Source organism: Corvus moneduloides, chromosome 1 (genome assembly GCF_009650955.1).
Source record: "Corvus moneduloides isolate bCorMon1 chromosome 1, bCorMon1.pri, whole genome shotgun sequence".
NCBI classification, from domain to species: Eukaryota; Metazoa; Chordata; class Aves; order Passeriformes; family Corvidae; genus Corvus; species Corvus moneduloides.
In genome coordinates this window covers 56,547,445-56,572,879 of record NC_045476.1, presented here as the reverse complement: position 1 = coordinate 56,572,879, position 25,435 = coordinate 56,547,445, and the positions used below count along the sequence as shown (strand labels likewise).

At 35.9% G+C, this 25,435-nt stretch overlaps 1 protein-coding gene across 4 annotated transcripts in view; it reads right to left on the bottom strand.

The window, feature by feature from the left end:
* Positions 1-8,495: 8,495 nt before the first annotated feature.
* Positions 8,496-25,435, bottom strand: part of AGMO (alkylglycerol monooxygenase) — a 240,112-nt gene continuing 223,172 nt past the window's right edge. The window contains exons 13-16 of one of the 4 annotated variants that reach the window (XR_004240586.1): positions 24,568-24,672; positions 11,706-11,852; positions 10,762-10,892; positions 8,496-8,533 (exon numbers count right to left, since the gene is read on the bottom strand). Coding sequence is in view for 3 of the 4 variants with exons in the window: in XM_032110671.1 (XP_031966562.1) it covers positions 11,727-11,852; positions 24,568-24,672 (231 nt within the window). In the remaining variant the exon portion in view is untranslated. Of the gene's footprint in view, positions 8,534-10,761; positions 10,893-11,705; positions 11,853-23,993; positions 24,072-24,567; positions 24,673-25,435 lie in introns of those variants that run through there. The other 3 variants (XM_032110694.1, XM_032110671.1, XM_032110685.1) reach the window with 3 other exon arrangements.

Genomic DNA, 25,435 nt, shown 5'->3' with positions numbered 1-25,435 from the left:
GAGCATTTTCATTCCATGTTTTCAGAAGCAATGCTTTAATGACAATAACCCTACAATTCTGTGACAATCTTGACTCTGATAGACTTACAGAGAGAACAACTATGTGCTGAATTGTGCACTTCTGACATAAGGAAAAATACGTAGGTTATTAAGACACAGGTTAAACAGAACCAGAAGTTGTCTATATGCTAAAGAGAATCCCTTAATTTGCTTCAAATCTGATGTTTTCAGGTCTTCAGGTGTCTATAATTTACTGATAGCTCAGTTTCTTACATATGCAGGTTTGGTTACAAAATATTTATTGTATTATTTTGCTTATAATTCCTAGTTGTAAAGCAGGACCCCCTTAGATATTGTACATAGATATAAAAAACAACCCCTGCCCCAAAGACCTCACAGGCCAACCATAAGAGAAAACAGATGGGCAGAGCCAGATGGGGGAACAGAAGGAAATAATGAGACTTCTATGATGGATATAAGAAATGTAATTAGGCTGATCATTTACCCATGCATTGTAAAGTTTGCCATGAATATGATGGCAGACAGATTTTTCAGAGACGTTCTGCATTACAGTCCTTTTCTGTCTCCTGCTGTAACGAGGGCACTTCTGCCACACAAAGTAGCACAGTTCAGAAGTTACTTGCTCAGTAATTGCTTACTCATGTACACTTTGTTTAAGTGTCTCGGAAATTAGCCAACTTCTGAGACCTTTCACAGTGGGAAGATAAGGCAGAGAGAGTGTTTAAAGCTTTTCCTACAATTCCATTTTGTTAATGAAGCATCATCAGTTTGATAACATTCTGATGACCCTGCTTCTTAACAAGAGAACGAGAGATAATAAAAGCATATTATTTATATATAAATATATTATTATGATTTCATAAGTACTTTTCTCCTCCCCACATTATTACTTTTGGTAGGAGAAGGCTGAAATTAGCTCCTGACTGAAACAAATTTACAGGTCTTTAGTTGTTTACTTATATATATTTATGTTTGCAAAATTGCTTTACTAGAAACTGAAGATCTAATGATTTTGTTGTGTAATGAAGAAAATACATGAAGGATGGTTAGGTCACCTTTGGTTTTGAGCATGAATCAAACAATCTCCACAGAAGAAACAATGATTAAGACAAAATATATTTGTCTTGTTTCATACTACATGCCCAGGACATCTGCTTAGCTAGAAAAAGACCATTTTTTTAAAGGTTAAAAAAAATGCCATGAAGTATCCAAATTAATATATTGTGTTTTATTGCCAAGCAGGAATACATTTTTCTTGTCAAACACATATTTGGGCCTGTAGTATGAATATGGTAAATAAAATAAACAGTTAAACATACTTTCTCTCTGGAATTCAGATGTCTCTTGCACCTTAAAACATATATAGAACTGTCATTGTTTCCCAGAAATGCTAAAACCAACACACACATGCAAAAATAAATCAATAAATCAGAAAGGTTATTGATCATTCAATTAAAGAGGCACTTTGTAGTAAGCATTTTCATAATCCTGCACTAACACTTGATATTTGAGGAATAATAAAATTTTCTGATCCTTTAATTCTGAACATGGAGCAATTCACATTTAAAGCAGAACTTTCTAAATTATGCTAAATTATGATTGAAATTCTAGGTAGGACTGACAAAAATTATGTATCTGCCTGTGCGCTGTTATGGGAGGCAACGTTAAAGAACTGCAGAGCACAACTTCGCTCTGGATAAAACAGGATAATACACTGGAAAAAAACCAAAAAGTCTTCAGCTATACAATCAGATCATGTTAAGCCACAACAGTTTTTGAGGGTCAGCAACTACCAATTCCCATGGAAAGGAATATAGGAATGGGATAATGACACCATCAAACTTTACACTAAAGTCCTTTTATGTTCAGTCTCCTAGTCATCACAAAAGAACCTGGAATTCTTCACATAATTTACACGCACCAGTGAATTGTTCTTTTCATGCACAAAACCCTAGTTTTGCTTCTCTTTGCACCAAGAAAAAGGATCAATTCAGATCTGGTTCCACTGAATTAAATGTAAAACTACTGGTGCCTTTAGTGTGAAGAGGTTTCACTTGAAAATGTATTTTCTTCTTTCTTTTTCTGCCTCACAGAAGAGCTATGAAGTGTCTGAGAAAAAAAAAAAAATCGAGGTATTTCATGTGAAGGAGCTAGAGCTAAGGTGGGGCAAATTGGGTAGCACCTTAACTGCAATAACAACTGGAGTAAACACTCCTCTTGAAACACGAACTCAAGCCACATTCAGTTTTTCTCCAGCTTCACTTATAATTTCAGATTTGAACTACATAGGTACACAAAAGGCTTCTGACAGTTATTATTAAAACTAAGTTCCTCTAGAATAGCCATAAATTATAGCCCAGCCAAATTTCTAGTCTATTTTTATTTTCTTCAGGAATTTTCCCTCTCCCTTTTGTTTCCATATTTTTCTTCTTTTCTTATCTTACCTGATGGTACCCAGATGTGGGCTGGTCAAATTCACTTTTCCTGTGGTATTCCTCTCTACACTGAAATGCCTGGCTAGTCTTGCTAGCACCTTTAGATGTGTTGGCAAGGACAGCTCCCTCAGGCAAGATAACCAGGAATGATGATTTCAACCTCACTTTGCCCAGATGCAAACAGCATTTATATTTATTCTTTTAACATTTGTGATGTTCTTTACAGTTTTGCTCATCACCTCTTAACAAATCCTTCTCAATGTCAGAGCCAGAATTGAAACATAGTACTGCAGTTACGTCCTTCTCTGGAAACACTTGGTAAGTGAGTGACAGATAACCTGTGTGTGAGTTGAATTCTGGATAGTGAAACAAATGTAGTTATTTCTACTAAATCAACAAATAACCTTGGGAAAGGAAAAGATGAGAGAACTTGGTTCTTAATAATACAGCCATTTTGCTGAGTTGCAGCAAATTTTGTGTCCTTGTAGATAAGTAACAGCTCTCAGAAGAAACTGGTAAGGCAAAATCTGGCATTTCTTTAGTATTTATACAAAAAAACCCCAAATTATGTTTTCTTGTGAAGAATAGAGTAGAACTCCAAAACATCTCTTTGCTTTCTCAGACACATTTTTTCATCACATTTTCTACTTCTCCCGATGCTGTCAAGTGTGTCAGGTGTGTCTTTGTTTTGAACGTCTCAGAAGACTGTAAAATGCTTAAAAAACAGCTTTCTTTCTGTGCTTCAAGCCTTGACCTTGATACTTAGGAAAATCTGGGCTGCCTAATCTCAAAAAAACCTGTCTATTGTTTAGCAGCTTTTTTAAAAATTAAGAGTTTTGGAAGACTAAACAGCAGGCAAAAGAGAGCTTTTGTTTCTGTAATGAGAACCTCTGAGACTGAACACTGCAATACAAAATGGTCAGTACAGCAACAAATTTCTATTACTGCCACACTTCATGGCTTGATTCGTCACAATTACACAGTGTACAATGCAATACAGTCCAATCGACCATAAAGTGTCCACAAATTCTGAAATATTCTGCTCTCACAAAATACAAACTATAAATTTCCTTGCATTTTACAAGTATTCAAATCAGTAATACACAAAAACATTTAATAAGAACCCTAAATTTATTACTGGTGTGATTTTCAGAGATGACTTTAACTCTGGTTCCCAGTAAAGAATGGTGGAAATATATTTTTCAATAGTATACTGTTTTCAAACAGGCTATTGTTCTACATGTCCTTGTAGACATTTGAAAGGTTTTAATAATTTAATTTTAGAGAGATCAATTTTATATCAGAATGTATTTTGAAATATTTGGAAGCAGTTCCATTCATCTTCTGATTTTCTGGGTACTATCCAGCTGTGTTATGTAGGGCTCAAATGGCTTCAAGTGCTTCAAGAAATCTAATAAAAATTGAGCCGTTTCAAAGGAAAAGTAGATCTTACAAATGTGTCATGTACCTAACCTTAAGCCTCTAAATGTTTCACATTCTGAATTTCTTGCTTCTAAAACCCTAAAAAAGAACATAACGTCAGCAAGATTTGCATCTAAAAGACATAAACCATAAAATTAGGCTAGTGGGAAAAAGAAATAAGCTGTTACTGATAGTGCTCATCAATATAAGACGGTGAGGATCACAAGGGGCATAAAAATGGCTTTCAGCCATCAAATCAGTAAGATATATTTCAAGAATCCAAAGTGAAATAATGATAGATTTTAGAAATTAAAATGTACACATGAGTAATCTCCAACAGTCATGAACAACTGAACTTGTCTGTAGGCTGGAAAAATCAGCACAAGCTTGTACTGAAGTCTCATTATGTGATTGCATTTGGGAAAGTCCCTGAGCTAAAAGGTTTGGTCTCTTTCTCACAGTGTTAGAAAGGATTCAGACATTCAGAAGAAACTTACTGCAGTTGCCCTCTTGGCAACAAAACAGATGGGCAGCAAGAAATCATTCCCAAGAGCACTATATACCAGGCTCTCTGGACAACATACCCACTTCACTTTGGGGTTTTCTGAACATGGTCTCTCATATGTTTCATCAGAGTGAGCATGGTGACTGGTGTATATAACCAACATGCCCAAACTCAGTGAAAGTCTAGTGTCTACAGCTCTCCACATTTGTCACATGGCAAGAATTTCTGATGAAGAGCTAACTTGTCTTAGGGAAAGAGATGATAGAAAGGACTATGAAGAAAATTAAAAAGGACAGAAGTACCAAGTAAAACATGGTGCAGAGAGGTAGTGCTGACAGGTGATAGAGGTGAAGAGAAATTGAGATAAGTACTACTGAAAAAAAAGTAGAACTAGCAGAATTTGGTTCTTAGGCAGAGGAGTGCACTCTTCTTGTTTTCTTTATTTTCCTAGAGTTTCATTACTCTGTTGCCATCTCCTGATTTTAATTTCTATCTTCTTTTTATCTCATCTTTATGCTTTCTCCTGTGTGTACCTCCCTCTTTTCAGTCTCCATTCACTTAACTCCCTTCCAAACACCCATGGTTCCACCTCTTCTCACATTCTCCTTGTTCAGGAGAGATAAAATATGTTTTCTAAAGGAAATTACAGACATTAAATGTCAATAAAGACATTTAATTAGATTCATAAATTTGGGTTTAATAGTTACCCTTAAAAGCATTCAAGTTGAAAACTTAGACATTTTCATAAAGAATCAGTGTTTTGAATATACAGAAATCAATGCTGTGTCTGGCAGTATGTTTGACACGAGAAGATTTAAAAGGAAGTGAACGACACATTTTGATGGGAATATATTATTTATTTGAAGACTGTAGTCATAATATATTAATGAAAATAAGAATGACTGTTCTTAACAGAGATGATTACCATCCTTCCGGTTGACAACGTGTTCAGGCGCTGTCCAACAGCACCATGGACAGTGACAAACACGCTCCTTCGCTAAAGTTCAGCTGTTGCCACATTTCATCACTTCAAGCTCTTGACAGGAGCCTGGATGACTCAAGACATACTGAGCCTTTCACTTCCATCATGGTCTATCCTTCAGCATTTAATATGTGAAACATTTGATTGGCACCAGAAGAGTATTTTAAACTTATTCTTGGATCAGGCTTACCTCCTGCTTGTAAAAACGCCGTATGTGTTTTCCTTCTCACACAAATTCTTGAAGTCCTCTCTAAAATCTACCTAGTTATCTTCAGCTCACATCAACCTCCTATCCCCTGGTGAATCTCAGATTTCACTAGGAAAATGTTCCTATATGAGAATTACACTGTTTTACAAAAACCTGAGCTTTCCTAACAGTTTTCAATTAGGTAAAAGAGGTTTCTTAAAACACCATCCTTTCAGAACTTGACCAGTAACTCAACTGTGAAACAAGACTTCAGAATATATTCTAAAAGAAAATCTCAGGGGATGTAAGAAATTTGTTTAAAATGAAATGTGTTTAAAAACCACACAAGGATCTTGTGTGGAATGCTCAAAATGACCTCAAAACGACATTCCAATCACATATCCAAACTGCCATTCTATCTGTGCTATTGTTTTTTGGATGCAAATGCAAAAGACCCTCTCCAATGCATTAATGCTGATATTCAGTCAGAACATTAGACAGTTATAAAGCTTCCAGTTCAGAATCTCACATTATAAAATGAAGCCACCTGAGTTTTATTCAATCAGTTTAACCTACATCATACAAAAAAGTGTTCAAGGTTCTTCTAATCTTACCCTTGAAGAATTTTCAGCAAAGATTTATTTTACTGTTTATAAATTGAGTTCATATAAAGACAAAAACTCATTACAGTGAAAATAATATTCTTGTATTTAGCTCTTTGGGAATAAAAACAACACTGACATATACAATATTGCTATCTTCTTCAAAAGACATGTGATTTTAAAATCACTGTGTCATCCCACAAAACAGGCAAATGTTTTCTGTAATTCTTTTTTAAACTCACATTTCAGAACACAGGATAAATCACTGAAGTGCTTTCCCCACATTACTTTGCATGTATACTGCTGTTCATTGAAAGATTAAGTACAAGTGGAACATCAAGAGGAGCAATCAAGAGTTGATTTTGTATGCTAGCTTGAAAACAAAAAGCCCTTAAACAATCAGCAGTGATTTTCCTGTAGTTTGACTTACAGAGCCTGCAAATGCAAATCAATACAGTGTATCTTCAATGCTGCATATTTTATTCTAAAATTTGAGGCTTATCATATTTGATTGTTTATAGATTCGTAGACTATTACTCCACATCTACAGAATCTATAATTGCAATATCTGTGCTTTGAATTTTTAGTGTTTACTTGTCAAATTAAAGCTTTAGATTTACCTGCAGTTCTATTTTTAAGGATATGACCATAATCTTGGATATAACTGCCTAAAGCAGGATTAAAAAAACAGAAGCCAGTACACTTGTGCTGGTTAGAAACAGAGTGAATTCAGCATGAATTTGAGCTTATCTTCTCCCAGGGGAAAAGGGCATCCTTAATGTCTGTGAGTTTTCAGTAACATTAAGCCATCATTGAAAAAGCACTTTTCCATTTAAATTTGAAAAGACTTAGTTTTAAAGCTTAGTTTTAGAGCTTAGTTTTATCACATAGATGGATAATGTGGAAAAAAAAAAACAACCAACAGAGATTATCATATAGTCTTCTGATTTAATTGACCCAAACAAATTCCTGCTCTGTAAACTATCACTCTTTTTTTAAAGTTGTTTTCTGAGTATTTTTTTGTTTGTTTTACAAAAGGATCAACGTTCTTATGTAAAGAAGCACTTCTATATCAGATTTGGTTTTTTGCTTTTTTTATTGCACCAGATTGGACCCTTACAATTTCTTACTGACAGAATGACAACGCATTGACAGATATTATTTATGAAAACAGACTTCTGTGGATCTACTCTAAAACCACAGATGCTTAAGTGTTCCTGGACCATGCCTGAAAGCCATAAACCTGTGCTTACATTTTTCCCATTAGCAACTAGATACATGAGTTACTATTTTGAATTATTTTCAGAAACAAAGTTTCATATCCCTAACTGTTTTCTACTTTATCCCTCTCTGAGACACTGTATCCATATTTCAAATGTACTGATGCCTGCTGTCTCAGAGAAATTCTGCAGAAAGAGAAGAGTTTGCACTTTTGAGCTGAGGGTGTGTGGGAGACAAACTGGTCACGTTCAACAGCTGCAGCAGAGTTATTTGTAGTCTAAAATCGGGCAGACGGGCTTAGACGTGCAAAGAAAAAAGTGCTTGCTGAGGTGTTATCCTAGCAGTAAAATTGCTATATATAGCTCACACAGCCTGTGAATGAACAGCCTTGCAAAAAACTCACTGCATAAAATGGGGGGGAAAGAAAAAGGAAGAAGAAATATTCACAGGAAATACCTGAGGAGTTCTCTTTTTTTCCACAGGGGAACTGTGTCTCCTTATTTACTATTATTGATCTTTTTATGAAACCTTGCATTTTTGGTTTACCTTCATGGAGAAAGTGAGTGAATCATGCTTTGAAACCATAAAGTTTCTTACACTGTGAGTGGAGAATAATTAACTTTAATTAAAAATGGTTCATACAGCACCTCATGAGTCACAGCTTGTGTGTAATATGATGACAAGTCATCATGTGCAGTGTTCAGCTCTTGAACTCCATTTGTCTCCATTTGTAAAAAATGTGAACCTTATGCCAGATTCCTAAATCATGCAGAAATTTGAGAGCCCAACCTTGGTTTTTTCCCCCCAAATCCATTGTGTAACATTGCCCAATTTTGGTGCTATCCTCCCCAGTTTGCAAAATTATGTTAAATAACATTCCTGTGGATAAAACTATGCTTGAAGTTCTTTAAATCATTCTTTACCAGCCCAGAGGACAGCAAGTTTCTTAATTATGGTAAAGTACCGTGTTTTACTCACTGACTCCAAAAGGCTGCAAATCCAAAGTGGAAAGAAATATGACAAACCCTGTACTTATTGGCAGATCCAATTTTAGTATGTGTCTTTCAAAGCTATCATAATTTCAGACAAAAATGTCTCACCTAAAATTTTTTCATCCCGAGATGCTTCATTTCCACATGAATATCTGTTCTGTCTTTCCTGAAAGCCAGATATGTACAATATACAAGTGTAATCATAGGGTGAGCTGAACAGGTTACATTTTTGTAAACTTCATGTTAAAACATTAACAAGCTATCATTATATATATTATCTGAGGTGTAATTATCTTTTATGACCTTTTCAATGTATTCCTGTTATATTTTTTAATACAGAACAATTAGTGTTAATTAATGGTTGCTGATGCAACAGGCAAGCCATGTTATATTGCAAGTATAAAGGCAAGGAGCCTCGTTACTTTGAGCACAGATCCAGATGAGTCATTAAAAAGTTCCAATGAATAAAAAGGCAATAAGCAGGAATTTCTATATAGAATGGCATAGTAATCAGGAAGCTACACTCCTAATAAACCATGTTATCCTTAAATTCTCTGACTGCAGGAATCATTTTACTCAGAAACAGTGAGGGAAAAATTGCACTTCACTTTTATGAAATGGCTCTATGGCAACTGAGAAGAGAAGTATTTGTGTTAATTCTTCTACTGAATTTACTATTGAGAAGCACAAGAGTTATTTCATCACCCTTTCAATGTTCTTAATCTCAGTAGAATTGCCTAAGAAGCTGCATCATGGAACAGTTCTAAAGTGAATTTGTTCTCCCTATACAGAACACATGCGACTGAGATAGGTTATTTTATTCTATAGAAGAAAACCAGTATTTTGGAGGTAAAAACACCAGTATTCTCTTTGCTTAAACATCTCAGAACAGCAATACAATTCTTACTGTGAATTGTGTATACACTCTGCTATTTTGAGATCTAAAGAGTTGCAGTACATTTTTTTTGTGACAGCTTAGTTCACAGCATTACATTTTGCCACAGCCATTTAGGACCTGAGCCAAAATGGAGGCAGTGGAAATGTTCCCATTGACGTCAGTGAGCCTTGGATAAGGCCCCAGACGGCTAAGGACTAGGATTGTCAACTTACAATTAGTGTAATTAATGCATCTACACTGGCCCTAGAGCAGTCCAGGCATAAAATTCCTCTTTTGCTGTTAGAATTTAGTATCTTTTACCAGTAACTTTGAGAGAATATGAATTAAAAAGGGAATGCAAAAAAAAAAAAGGGGGGGGGGGGCCGGGGGAGAAGAGAAAGGAGGAAAACATCTACAGGTTTTTGAGGTTTTGAGGGTAAACCAGAAGCTTATACTCAACCCTCTCTATAAGATGCTAATTGCTGATCTCTAGTATAACAGAATCATAATATTCAGCAACACAATGCCAGTAGATACAAAAGTAGTTTCCATTCACAGTTCAAGGCTTTTGCCTTTATGGGTCTGAAACCTTTCTCAATTAAACTAGGGTGTCTACAAAGAAAGGAGGAGTCTGCACCTAATGCCTGAATTACAGTGATGACAGTAAAATAAACATTTCAGTTTGTACGAGATTCGTTTCTGATATTTTAATGTGCTTACTACAAGTATTTTTGAGGGGTTGAAAAAGGTAACTAATGCAGTGTGTCTGATAAAGGATCACTTGCTAAGACTGTAGGCAACAGCTTCAGTAAAACTACCAAAGTGAACAGTGACAAAACTTACTATACTATTTCCTTATTGCCTTTATATTCTAAGCCTTTTTCTTTTTACATAATAATGTGTTTTGGCTCTCTAGTTCATAATTTGAGCTTCCATTTATTTATTTATTTTTGTAATGGTTTATGTCACTTATGTTGAATTCTGTAAAAAAATGCACTTATTTTTCAGTTAATTAAGTATTCTATCTTTGTGTGAAAGACACATTGTTTCAGTGGGTTGCAACTCAGAAGTACCCAGTACCCATAGTGAGATAAATCACAGTTACATGTCACAAGAATGTGACATATGATTAATGCAATTGCAGTGAATGATTAGTTCATAGGTTTCATTTCAATGAAATTTTCCAAATATTACTGATAGGGTTTCATATTCTAGTACTTCCCCAGACACTTAGGAAATTAAAAAAACCCAACTCATTAGTAAATATCAAAGCCATAGTAGGAAGGTTGACGTGATGAAAGCAATTAATCAGATGTTCACATAAACAAGCTAATGAACATCAGAGCCATTTTTGTGATTGTAACAGAACATTTAGTTTGAAGGAATAAATGTCTTCTGTACATTAATTACTCATTTCATATAGAAGGTAATTTTATTTTACTGTGTTGCACAGAAAATAATACTGGTAGCAATAGCCATTTCAAAGAAATAGTTGGTTTTGTAAAGTCTTTACTTACCCTGTGGGGAGTAGCAACACTTTCAGGAAATGTTTTTGGCTCCTGAAGAATCTGAGAAACATCTTCTTCAATGAAAATATTTTCCTTCTGAAATGCTGAACATTTAGCACTTACTCATAGGCATTTCATAGCTGTAAGAGAGTGGATGATAAAAATCAGAGTCTGAACTCGGGAAAAATAGTTTGACTTACCATTCTTGACTACAGAAAATTAGAGTGCAAATGTAGGAAAAAAAGTGCATTTCACGAAATGGGATAATGTTAGAATTATTTAGGAGTACATCACTATATACCCATTTCAGTAGTACAGGATATTATGTATGTCACTAAATTCATCTACAATGTCTTTGACAACATAATGGAAGAAATAGAGTCACTTTGATCATTTAGTCTGTGGATGATTCACCCAGCTAGCTTCCAACCCTAAAAGCAAAACTAGTTGGAATTAATAGCTTTTCTAAAAATGCGATTTCCTGAATTTGGGTATAGTTTCAGCAAATTCAAAGTTAAAAAAAAAAAAGGAGGGGGAAAGGAAAAAAAAAGCCAAGTAGCTAGATGAGTTCAAAATAATATTTTTTCTAATTTGACATTTTCAAAAGAAAGTATTTCAACTTAAGCATGTTTTTGTTTCTAAACTGTTTTTAACTTCTGAAGTATATTAGAAATTACCCAAATAAAAGAAAATATTTCCACTCCATCTGAAAAAGAACCCCAGCTATAAATGTAACCTTTTCCTTCTTCACTGTGCAACATTTCTAGACCAGCCACTGACCCAAAACATCTATTATTCAAATAGATCTTCCCTTCAGTTTCTCCAGGGACTATTCTCTGGCAGTGGTATGATCATGCCCCCACTATCTGAACTAAGCTGAAATACCAAGGTAGGAACTGGTGGGATACAGCCACATATAAAACAAGGAATTGTCCATCTGTTAAGAAAAATACCTGAATGTTTCTCTGAAGTGTTTATAATAGCACAAGTGAAGACAGAAAGAGTGTGTTCATTTTGTTGTATTCATCCTTCTCATTGTCCCTCAGTTTTGTCTCCTTACAGAGCTGGAATCTGATTTTGCAATCTGGAAGGCACAATGCCTTTCAAATATGATGTAAGAATTAGAAAAAAAAACCAAAACAAAACCAACAACAACAACAAACCCCAAAGAATTTCTAGAAGTGTGGTTGTTATGAACCAAGTGTGCTCTGTTACTGTCTGATATCCAGCTGAAAAACCAAAAGCTGCTGAAATATCTCCATATGTGTGTTTACAAAAGATTGAATATATGGACATGCTTAGGGAAACTTAGAAACAGAAAAATTGGAACGTATGTAGAGAAAAGCAAAGCAGTTTTAAATGTCTGTTTCTAAGGGACATAGACAATAAATTTTCCATGATGATGACTGCACTGATACCTTAGAGCAATTTAGAAAATTACTGGCTTTTTAATTATTTTGAAAGAAGTTTATTTTCCTTTTTTTTTTTTTTTAATGTTGAATTCATCCTATGAAATATTATTTAGGTATGTAACAAATGACTCACTAAAGAAAATGAGTGGTTCACCACTTCCAGGGGAAAATACAATAGAGTGAAGGTTATATTAAAGAAAATGCACTAATACATAAACAATGTGATCTTAAGCTCCTTAAGAAAAGGGTGAAAAAACAAAAAAACTTCCTGCAGCTGGAGAATGGGCATACCAGCAGCTCTCGTCTGACTAGTATTACTGCATCAACCAGGAAAGATAAGGGATCTCCTCTCACATTCAAGAGTTAGGAAACCTGAAAAAGGATGAACCATCTCCCCAAGGAGAAGCTGGAGCACAGTATTTCTCAGCAAAAATACGTGTTCAGTAATCGGAGACAGGATTTGCACAGGTCCTGTTAGTTTAGCACCTGAAGAATAAATCTGGTGAAGAAATGTGTTGAATCAAATGTCTTGTGGGCTACTAGCCATTGACTCAGCCCCTGTTCATATGAATGCAATGGTTAGATGTCTCAGAAATATTTTATGTTCCATAGCCAGAGTGAAAATTCACTAAAAGTAGAGTAATTAACAAGCTTTTACAAACATGGGTCATGTCAATTTATTTAGAATCTTTGTCTTGCTTTTGTTATTTTTTTTCAAATAGAATTTTAACTTCCACCATTAAAACCAAAAAAAATAAAATGGGTCCTCCTCAACTTCTCAAGACCAAAATACCAGGTTATTTATAGGTATTTTAACATAGAGAATAGGTATTTTGCTGATTACTTTTAGATATCTTGAGTGTATTTTTTGCTTGAGACATGACTGACTTAAGCATTTATTTTCTGATTGTACTAATTTTCAGAGTGAAATTGCTGTTTAGCAGCTTTAAAGGATTACAGAAGAAAGGGTTACAGAAAAGACTTCCATAAAGCTACTTTTATCCCATTCACTCTCATTTCTAGACATTTCCTGTACATCTTTCTGACAGTGTCCTTGCATTCTGTTACCATTCTTAACAGGCGAAATCATTATAAATCCTGGATGTTTAAACTGATGTGAACCCAGTTGTTAAATTCAGCTGACAACAGAGGAAATCAATGAAAAACAATTGAAGAAGACATGATTTTGCCTAATTGGCTCACATTTCCACAGTATGCGATAGCATGTTCTTGAAAATGCAAAACTCAAACACTGTTAAAAGTCTACCATTGCAAATGGTTTCTTTTTTCTGGTGTAAAAAAAATTATAATTTAAAATAACTGGCTCCATAGTAACTGTAAAAAATAGGACAGAGCTTAAGATTAAGCAGCAGAAAACATATTTTTTCTTGAAAAAAAAGTTATTATATCGCATATGATATTTTCATGCTCAGTGAAAGAGTGATTGTAGTCACTTCTTCAGAATTAAATTAACTGAGCTCTGTGAACTGACTGCTGCAGATGAGAGAATCTGACACTTACAAATACATGAAATGGGAGCAGTCATTAAGAGATGTAAGGATGTGAGTCCAGCACGCCAAGAAAAGAAACAATAGGAGTACACCACACCTCAGTCAATGACTTAGGACGTGTTTTGTGATATTGTGCTTTAGTTTCTTTAGCAAAGGGCACTAAAGCCCTGAGAGGCAATAAATTCTTATACACCTAGTAATTATGTGGGATTTTGCAGGTTTTTTTATTATTATTATTTTTCATGCATAAAGTGGGGAAACCAACTTATATTGTCAAATCTTCAACACCTTTGGAGACTTCACTTTGTTCCCTACTAAATCTTGAACACTTGAACTGGGTTTGTTGCATTTTCTCCTTTGCTCTCCTGCATGACATTATGATATCACTGACCAAAAATTTGGATCCATTTGCTAAAGGGCATTTAGTAAAGTTAAAATAAGCTAATTGAAAGTGTGAACTGAGCTGCATCATTCAATTCTTGTGCTGCTGTTTATTTCACACAAAGGTTCACTTGACTAAAATAACTCAAGACCATGCTTCTGAAAAAGAATGTCCATTCAGATGTAATACACTGCAGCCTAACTTCACACCTTTGGCTAATTCCTCCTAATTTCCCCAGTGTCTCTGTTTGGAAAAATATCCCGGAGGCACACTAATCTTTGAATCAGCTACACAATCTTTGTAATACAAAATTGGCTATATGCCTGGAACTTCTGGTCTCTGATTTTCTCTTTCATCCAGCATTTTTTCTTCTAATATTCCAGACAAGTAAAGTCCAGATGTTTTCTGCTGTTCGAGAAAGCAAACACAGGGCACCCATAGGCATTCAGTCCTTAACTTACCGAAACCGCATTAAATTTGGTCTATTTCATTTGACAAACATAGATACAGTTTGCCTTTAAATTGCTTTTCAAATAGTAATTATTGCTTAGTACCTTAGGGCTTCATAGTTCTTTCATACCTTTAAATGGAATAGGGCACTGAATTACCATGTTCTCCATCACTGATTTGTAGTTCTAGAGCATGCAGCCCTTGAAACAGTTAAACTGCTTACCCAGCTAGTAAAACTGACTATTTGTTCTACAAATATAGGTACAGATCTCTATTAAAATAAATACTAGGTCCAAGTAATTATTTTTCTAGAATTTACTACTCCTTAAAGAAATTTATCAATAACATATTTTAAAACATGAAACCCTCAGAAAAAAAGTTGAGAAAAACTGACTTTAATACTTGTACAGCATTATATTCACTTCTTAACTCTCCTTCCCAGCCATCTTCATATATCTCTGGCTGCGTCTAGATTTCTTGAGACATTTCTTGAATAAATACTGTTGTCTATCACTCCTAATTATTTATAACCCAGCCCTTTATTTCTCTGTGAAAACAGTAGCTTTTCTGATCCTACAGAGCATATTAATTAAGGACGAAGAAAGGAACTCCACTACCAAGTATGCCAATGCCACCACTTCATGCATCCTTTCTCTGCAGAGTTTTTCTCCTTGCCCATCTATGTACTAACAAACAACACTTAAGAAAACTAGTTTATTATCAAGATTTTTTTGTCTCTAATGTAATTTTATTTCACACTAATTACAGTATTTCCTTTGAACTACATCTTAATATTTTTATACATTATATCAAAATGCAGTAACGGAGTAATTTGGTGGGTTTCTGGGCTAGGACAATAATCAGGAAGATGTATACACTGGTAATATTGCCTGTGGTCCAGAGAGCTGGGCAAGACATGGTTCCCAAGACAGTGGGGAGCAATAGGTACTCTTTCCTGTTCCTTCCTTCCTTCCTTCCTTCCTCTATATTTCTCAAAAAGTCCAGACAGGCTGCCAGTGTAAAGTAGACAGTTACAGCGGGTGGTAGAAGTGCCACACTATGCCACCAACTCCACTTTGTCCTATTGTTATAGAGCCCTGAGCAGAGCCCTACCCCTGCCCTAAGCCTGCTTCCCTTAGGAGGGTTCCCTCCAGGCTCCCCCGTGCACAGTTCTGACCCAAAGAGCACACTCACTGGAACTTTGGTACTGTACTTCTTGGTACCATTTTAGACAACTCAGGAATTTCTGTCTCTACTTTTTTGTGACCATTGTAGCTTGATATAAGTATAAATGCCTGCACAGGAGAAAAGAAAGGTTGTTTCTAGCAAGTAAGAGACTTATAACACATACTTTGGTGACATTACTTGTTATGTACTTATTTCTGATATTCTGATTCTTTCTCTCTGAGCAGAATAACAGAAAACTATCATAGTGGTTTTCATTGTTTAATGTCCTTTAATTTTCTGAGTCATTTTCTTAGTGCCTTATTGCCATACAGTTTCATAACCACTGGTCATGTTGTAATTAGCTGAAAACTGAAGCAGGAATCAGCAGATTAAAAAAATTAGAAATATTTCCTTTTTTAAGTATGCCAGACAACATTCAGCCATCCTATATCTGAAAATACTACTTCACAGCACAACTTTTAATTTTTACAATTAAACAACTGTGTGTCAGTCAGATCATGTGTCATTAAGTGTACAAGTTCCACTAATACGATCTCTGAAAATCTTCATGTTCCACAGAGTCCAGCTATCAAAAAGTCACTTGCATTAGCTGTAGATATTTGAATAATACTCCAGAAACCTGAGAACAGTCATGTAAATATGTTCTCAAGAACACGCAAGGGAAACCCCCCCAATATATCTACTTGTGAGAGATTGGTTATGTGAAAAGGGACATATAGATTCAGGATATACAGATTCTTTGCAGCTTACTGATCTGAGAAGCTGGCTACGTGAGAACGGGCACATAGGCCCTTGCAGCTAGCTGAGCAAGGTCTCGTAAGACAATGCACCACCTGTGTAACAACTCAAGTTACAGAATATTACATGTATCTTGCTCAGTAACTGAATCACCATTGAGTCTTACTGCTGAACTATGGGTTTATTTGCAGAGCCAGCAAGGTTAGGTTTTGGCAGCAAAAAAATGGACATCTGTGGTTAGAAGGCCAGGGAAAAAGGCAGAACTGCTGACCACGGAAGGGGGTCTAAGGAGGGGTTTAGAATCAGCTTAATCGACGTGAACCACTTAGAATGCGCCGTTATGAATATGCATAAAGCTTATTATTGTCAGTATATAAGGAGTTCTGGTACAATCAATAAAGCAGATTCCTGCTGATCACTCATATTGAGCGTCTGGGTTTCCCCTCTATCGCAACATCTGCTACTGAATACTGACAATACATTGAAATTAAGAAGATAAAAAGGGTTCAAGAGAAGTGCTCAGTTTCTCCTGGCTTGAGAAAGAAACTGAATTATTGACAGCAAAAGGGGCTTTAAAGATCAGAAAAATTTACAAAACCCAGAGGCTGAACATTGAATTTTCAACAGTTTAACCAAGATGATAATTGAAAATTTTTAATTATAGATTGAGCTTTTAAAACATTATCTTTCCACTTATAGATCAAGTGAGAATAATAGACTCTTTAAATTATTCCTGTACTTTCTTTCATTCAATTTCTTACCAACGTTTAACAATAATTGTAATAAGTACATTTCTAAACACAATCAAATTTTACAATTTAAACCACAAAATAGGCAGTTTCTTCTTTTGTATTAGCAACAAGAACAAAAAAAGAAATTCATATCTGGCATGCTAGAATCCCCTTGTTCTTTCATCCTATTCTAGTGTCCCTAATAAAGTACTATTGCCTTTCCTGTTACATCACCATAGCAAATTATCATCTCTTGAAACTCCTTTGGTGATGCATGTGAAAATGTAGTATTCAGGATAGATGTTGCTTTGGTGACCTTACTGCTGAAAGGGAGCACATTCAGCTAAAGCCACATGGACCTGATTTCCTGAATAAGAGATAGGGTTGGTACCAGGTCACTTTATGAAGAAGAAATACTTGAGTAGAACTTTTTCACCTCCTAGGATTGTCTATGTATATATATACATATATATATATATATATCTCCTGAGAGCAAATCCGCCATCGAAGAAAATCTGAAGCTGGGCAGGTTCTGAAGGAAATAAAAGTAAATCTATCTTTCCCTTTTAACATTTTCTCTCCCTTGTATATTGCTTTCATAAATTCTGCTCGATGTTTCAAGACTCAAAACACATCCCATTCTCTAAGAGCACAGGTATGTCTTCTTTGAATGCAATTATTTCCATTACAGTAAAATATTCTGACTCACTGATCTTACCACCGAGGTTTTCCCCCTTCAGGGTAACCACTGGAACTGCAAGCTTCTATCTGCAACTCTAGGAAATAAAGAGTAGCATGCAATAAATGCTAATAAAATCCCCAACGTAAAAACAAAACCCTAAGATTTCTAATTTGATGTAGTCAAGCATCAGCAAATCAGTGTCAAGTGGTTTTATCTATTCCTGCAGCAAAGGAACTGAAAGGGCATAAAAAAACCTCAGTAAGACCCTATATAGAAACAAAATTGGACAGCAGCCCAGTACTCCTCAAGACTTTGGGTTTTTTCCCCCTTCTTACCATCCCCTTTCCAAAGCCACCACCTTGGGTAAGTGTGTGGGTAAGTTGTGTGAAACTTCTGTAGAAGATGCAAACTGGGAATGCGTTGATGGAAAGCCGTTGGGGAGTTCTACTGTCAATAAACAAACTGGAAAAGGTGCTCTCTTTCTTTGGGCCTCCAAAGAAACCAAAGGATCATTTGTACAAATTGGTTTAAGGCTATCATGTTTACTCCTTTTTCCTCACTGAGTATTGCTGAAGTGATGTATGGTTTCCTCCTGAACATTCACAAACCTCAGCTGGGGATCTACAAGGATGGATTCTGCCCATGTGTGTGCAGGCTTGCCTCCATCCATTTGGGCTTCAGAGGATAATTGCTCATTTTTACAAATGTTTTAAAGTGCAGTCAAAATAAGAACTGAAAATAATTTTTGGTTCTGTAATATTTTTCAGGTTAGTGTCGTTTTTGCAGCTGAATTTGTTTCATTTATATGCCCCATTAAAAGAGAAAACCGTCTGCCTCTTTTAAGAAAACATCATTAGCTCACTGACATACCTGTATATCACCAGCTAAAGAAGAAAGGATGAAATATGGCAGTGCATGAGCAAGCCATGAGTTAGAAAACAGATTTTACTTCTGGTTGGTAAGCATGTACAGGCTTTTTTTCCAGCCCCTTAGTATCATATGCTTTTAGGACAAAGACATTGCAATATAATTATTTTCACTGAATTTTCTGTGATTTTTCACTGACATGTTTGACTTAATTCTATGGGGTTTTTCTCTTCTGCTGCTTAGTTCCTAATTTTAAGCACTTTTTTTCTTAACTTTATCCTTAAGAATTGTGCAGCAATGTGGACCAAACCTTACATTAAACCTATACAGTACAATGACACTACAAACACATTTTACAAATGGAGAAAGCTAGCTAATCTACTTTTAGCATGCAACAACTATTCTGTGCTGACTTCCTACAGTGCTACTGTAAATTCCCCATCCTTCAATTATTGTAGGGAAACCATGTTATTTTACTCCATTTCTTAAAAACTCAAGCTGTATATCTACCATATATTAATATTACTTTAGGGGGTACATGTTTGAGCTGAGAAAGACTGGAACCAAACTGTTAAAAAGTGTTACAGTAAATATGACTTCAACAAGTGGTGCTATATGTTGGATTTAGTTGCAATTATAATGTATTTAGAAATATCAAACTGCAAAATATCACTTTGTGTCTTCATCAGAGGCAGAAAATTACAATTAGTATTTACACACGGAGCAAACAAATGTTATCTGCACTGCAACAGTTGTGTATATACATTTTTTCTTCCATGACACTGAAATTTCTCAATTATATCATGTTTCATAATTATCTTTTGATTAAGATTTTCCTCAAACTATACTGTTTAAAATGAAAAAAAGAGTTACCTTCCGCTAACTTTATCTTTTTCTCTCTTCTTCTTATACTAAAGGATCACAATAATTTTTGACAAAAAATGGAAAGCAAAAAAAACCCCAGTGAAAAGCACCCTAGAAATTTATCCAGTCCAACCTCCTGTTCCATGACAGAATTAATATTTGTAAATATTTCTGTCTCAGTTTTGAAAGACAGGTGTCTGCTAAGGAAGGCAGAAGCGCCCCCCTTGAAGTGGCAGATATAACCCCTTTTCCCTCTAAGTTATTATATTTTGAAATCAAGGGCCTTTAGGCGAAGATGTGGGAAATAGGAATAGCAGTTCTTTACTATATATATATATGTATATAACCAGTCAAACAAAACAACAACAACTCTGGCAGTAACAGCAATCACAAACCCAGTGCCAGCCTTCTCGGCTGTCAGGCCCTTTCCCCTCGGGTGCAGTTCCGCTCGCAGCCGGCAGGGGCGCTGGCGGCTCCCGGTGAGCCGGGCAGGTGCGATGGTTCCCCCGCGGCTGCAGGGGGCGCTCCGGAGCGAGCTCGGGACACACGCGGCACCGGTGCCCCGGGATCCCGGGAAGGGATGGAACAAAGGCTTCACAAACCCCTGGGCAGCCGATCCCGGGCTCTCAGGAACAGCAGGCTGGAATGGCAGGGACGAACGCAAATCCCGGGTGGCAGGCGAGATGTATCCAGATGGGAAAAGCCCACGGAGGCCCAGGCAGGCAGGGCGAGCAGGGCTACAGCGTAGCGAAAGCTCGAAGCAGCAGCGGGGCAGGGCAGCCACAGCTCAGTCTCCAGCAGGGCAGGGAAAGCGGCTTTTGGGGTCCCGGTGTTGTTTCCAGCAGGAAGAAAGAACGGCCAAAAAGAAAGGAGCAGCAGCTCCTCTCTCTGCAGCTTCTCTCTCCGGACGCTCAGAGCGAACTCACCCCACACCCAGGTGTAGACAAAGGAGTAGCCAGGCCCGCCCCACTCCCCTTTTTGTCTTTCTTAAGTACAGCTATTTGTCCCCTAGCAACATGCATATGGGAGAAAATTCCTTTAACAGGAGAAAACTAAGACTAAACTAAAACCCCAACAATTTCACAGTATGTTCGACCAATTGGTTTAAACTACCAGTTAAACTTTTGGGTTCTTCCCATTCTTCACTGTCCCTACTGTTATATTTGATGCCTATCTAAACTGCTTCAACCTGCTTTGTTTTAGCATTGTGCTGCCTACTATTTAATCCTCCTCAGAACTAGAATGGAGAGAAAATGTGGTCCTTTCCTGTTTGTAGATAACACTGTGATGTTGGAAGACTTCTGTCACTCCATAGTTTTTTATTCTCCAAATTGAATAAACATTTCCTTCAACTTTTCCACTAAGATCATGTTTTCAAAATTTCCAATGCATTTTGCTATTCTCTTCCATGAAATTTCCAATGGCATTTCTTCAATGTGATACCCAAAAGGGGACAGAATATTCCAGGCGCTACTAATGCTGTAGTACTAGGTAGAACAGACATGTTACACTGAATGTGCTACTTAATCCAATTCCTAAAATGTTTGGTTTAACAGCAGTCCCAAATTTTTGGTCCACATTCAGTTAGAATTCACAGTAAGCAGGATCCCTTTCTCAGGAATTAGTACTATTTAGGCATAATTCCCCAACCTCTGTTTCCACATTTGATGATTTCTATGAAGGACAGAACTTTGCACACATTTAAAAGACAACCCCAGAAGTGTCAGCAATAATACTGATAATACTGGTACTACTATTACTACTACTACTGCTACTACTACTACTACTACCAACTATTATTATTTCTTCGATTTACTAAAACATTTTCAATTTACAAATCCATCTTCTGAAAAAGTTGTAGCTTCTATTCCCTTGCAACTGCTGGACAGTTCAGTGAACATATAATTTATTCTAATTGTCCTTGTTGAAATACAGAACAGTACCAGAATCAAAGATCAATAAAAACTTCCAATGAACACATCCTTTCAGTGGGACAGATAGCAACTAATTCCTACTCTCTTGATACAGTTACCCCATCAGCTTTGCACCCACCTTAAAGCATGTTTCCCTAATTTACCTGGAAGCTCCTTAGATATATAGATACAAAAGAGGTATTAAGGAAGAAGCCATCTGAAATGACGTATTCATTATGACATCATCTTGTGTAAATTCACTCTTAGTGCTAACTCCCTCACTGGAACATAAAATTGTTTAATTTGAAAAAGTGTAGTGCATCTGACTAGTTGGCAAATAAGTTGAAAAGCCATAAGACATTTTTCTAAATTGATACTTATTTGAAAGGGATAGAAGAATATGCTACCTAGCACCCAGATATTATCATCATTATAATAGATTCCAGAGTAGCATAAAGAAAATACACTATTGAGAGAACATGGTGCAGAGAAAGTATTCTAAGTTAGAGCTATGTCACCAGGCTGTATAATAGATTTTTTCTGCACTATGGCTTAGAATATATCTTGAAAGAAATAATAAAGCAAGACTATTAGATACATTTCTAAAAGGTGCAAAGATCAAGTCTAGTTTTCAATGGCTATTTCTTCACATAAAAACAGCACAGCTGACACTAAGGTTTTAAGTGAAGATAGAAGCAGTCAGCTGAAATAAAGGTCAAGAAATAGCTCTGGAAAAAGCACAGATTATTTTTATCCTCTGTTTTGATACTGAAGACAAGTTCACTGCTTTCCCCAGTGCACTGCTGTTGGATAATTGAAATTACTCAGACTAAAGCAAAGATTCATGGCATAGTATGGATGGGGACACCCTGTGGGTTCTCTGAAAGCACAGTAGTGATATCAAAACAATCCTGCTCATCTTCCTCTGTCCATTTGTCTTTAAAACCTCACAAGAAGTATTGTGATCCTGTTATATATTCAAATAACTTTAATTTTTTCAGAGGGGCTCTTTTGCCAATTTATAAATTTAATTATCTTTTAAGAGGTTTACCTCTTGTAATTAAGAAATTGCATGGAAGAATAATTACGTACAGAATAGTATTCACAAGATCTCAAAGTATGCAGAGACAGACTTACAAGAAAGAAGAATTTAATCTTGGCAATTAGTTTTGAATGAATTTGAAATGCATTGCTTGTGTCTCTAGACATCATCTTCTGTGCAACAGAGCCAGCACCCTGTTTGTGTTATGACTGTTTAAGGAAAGTTCAAAAGTGTAGTAAATTAGCTTTTTAAATATAAAGTAAATTGTAAATTGAGAGATTTCTTTCTTCAAGTCCTACAATGCAGGAAATGCATTACAAATAGCTCTGCTTTTTAAGCACCCTTTGCTAAGGAAACCAACCATCAAAGCAATATGATTGCACAAAAAAAGCAAATGGCTGAGGATTTTGGAACAGCTAGAAGTGCTTTGCTCTGCTGGAGAGCTGCAAGTGCAATCATGGCCTTGGCACACACAGCCACTGGAGAAGAACTCCCCACAAAGGTTTGAAAAGTCCCTTCTCTCTTCTGCAAGCCAGCCTGCAAAACTTAACCTCTGATGTGAAAAAACCTGAACATATACACAGAGAGACCTCTGACTGTCATGTCTAGTACCACTTCTCTTTTCATTCTGTTCCTGCATCAGTCTCTACCCATCTCATGTCTCTCTTTTTACTACTCTGTGTATCAGTGCAGTCAGGGAGAGACTCCTTTTTATTCTGTAATTGTATGCTTTGTAGCATCAAGGAATCTCAGGCTTGATTATGGCTCCAAGGCGCTGCTGTAGCAGAAAAAATTATGTAGTAGAAAAGGAGAATAAGATGATCTTAGAGCTTTATCTCTGCCTAGGGCCATGGACCCAAATTGGAAAAAGCAATTCATTATGTCTGCTGAGTTATCAATTGCCAGGTCTTCGGCAGAAGGTTGTTAATCGCAGCAATTCTCATTTTATGTGGAGAGACATAAGGGCAGAGAATAAGACCAGAAAGGTATGTTGTGGAGGGTTTTTTGCTTTGCTTAGTTTTTTGTGGGCATGGGTTATAATCGGGTTATAATTGGGGCAAATAGTTATAATTAACTACATGTGAATAAAAGAGAACACAACCATTCCTTTGGTTGTATTTTTGAATACAGCAGTTTAACAATTTCATTGCTATCTTAAGTTCTATTCTTGACATACAGAGAAGATGGTAACTGAGCCTCATTAGTTTATTTACTGAAATCTTAGTAAAGTGCTTTGAGGAACTTTCCCTGGCAAGGCAATGTTGCTAGCTAAATTAAAAGCGTTTCTGATAAATTTAAGTAAATCCTACTGTTACATATTTCCCGCAGTAAACTCCATTCATTATGAGTGAGACTACAGCTGGCATGTATAAGCTCATAATGCAGAATCAAAAAATGCAAGTGGGACTTGCATAGACATCTCTTGCAAAACTGTGTTGTGAACTGCCTCAGATGAGGATTTTGGAATGAGTAACGTCACTTCTCTGCAGTCTTTTCAATCTTCATATGCTTTAAAACCTTATGGGCTTTGTAAGAATCCTAGAGACAGTAGAAAAGAAAAATCTCTATAAAACTTACATGTAAAATGTTACCTGCAAAGAACTTTTTAATAATACTTTCTGGCTCATTAGCATAGGAAGAAAATGCTTAAAATTTGGAGTGAATCTTCCAAGTTTAAAAAACAGTTAGTGTAATTTTCAAATAAAGTATAGATGAGTCTATAGAAATATCTTGCAATTCACATTAAGTACAGTATACTTTTTACACAACTATTAATACAGAGCAAAATTACTACTCAGTACTTCAAATTATTTACATGCAGTAGATGCAAAAGCAATTAATCTACTTCATGGCATATAACCTCAGTTGCCAACCTCATGAAAACACAAAGTTAAGAAAGATTAAGCTAAATGATAAAAAATTCACATGTGGGCAAATGAGAATTTCAGGAAATGAGAGAAGCCAGAAGAAAGGACAGATGCATTTCAAGAGCTGTCTTCAGGGAATTAACAACAAAATTAAAAAATATACCTACAATTTTCCAGGAGATCTTTGACAAGCAGTATTTCCCAGTTGCTGAACTCTGACACTGATGTAACTCAAAAAAAAGTGAACAAGGTTTCCCACATACACACTTTTTCTGAATAGAAGAGAAACAGATAAATAAATGAACTTAGAAGACGTATGAGAGTTAAAATTATAAGGAAAACATGCATTTTTATATTTAAATAATACTAATAGAAAAATATGTTTCAGAGTAACATGGGATACATAAAGTTGTACTATTAATATCGTACTACTTTTGCTGCCCATTGCTATTTACAGTGGTGAAATGGTTGAAGAACATAAGATGGACAAGAATTCTTGCATAAATCCCACACTGAGTGACTCCAGTCCTTTTGTAAGAATTTCTTATATTATCCTCTTTATGTAACTATTATTAGGTTATGTTTAATATAATAAAATGTGATCCAAAGTTTTATGTAAGGACTGGAATATAGATGCTCATGTTTCTCATTTTTTGATTCAGAGTTGTAATTTCTTCAATACTGAACTTAGGAAATTCATTTATTTATTTATTAGTAAAAAGCCCAGAGCCTGAGCCATACTAAAACTGAAATGACCAATTCCCATATTTGGCACAAAATCTGGAATTCCAGCCAAATGTAAAGAAGAGCTTTTCTGAAATGGAGCTTGATTTCAATCATATGTGAGTGAATGATGTGGTAAGGTGCTTGTTTCAAGGCTGTCCCCAGGTCATAAGAAAAGCATTTGGAGTTTTATGGAGATATCTCATCATTACCACTTTCAAAGCCTCATCAACTCTGCAGGGCAAATCTGTCTCAGCCAAACTGGCACTAAAAAGAAGATGTTCATCTAGTCTTACTTAATCTTTTTTTCTT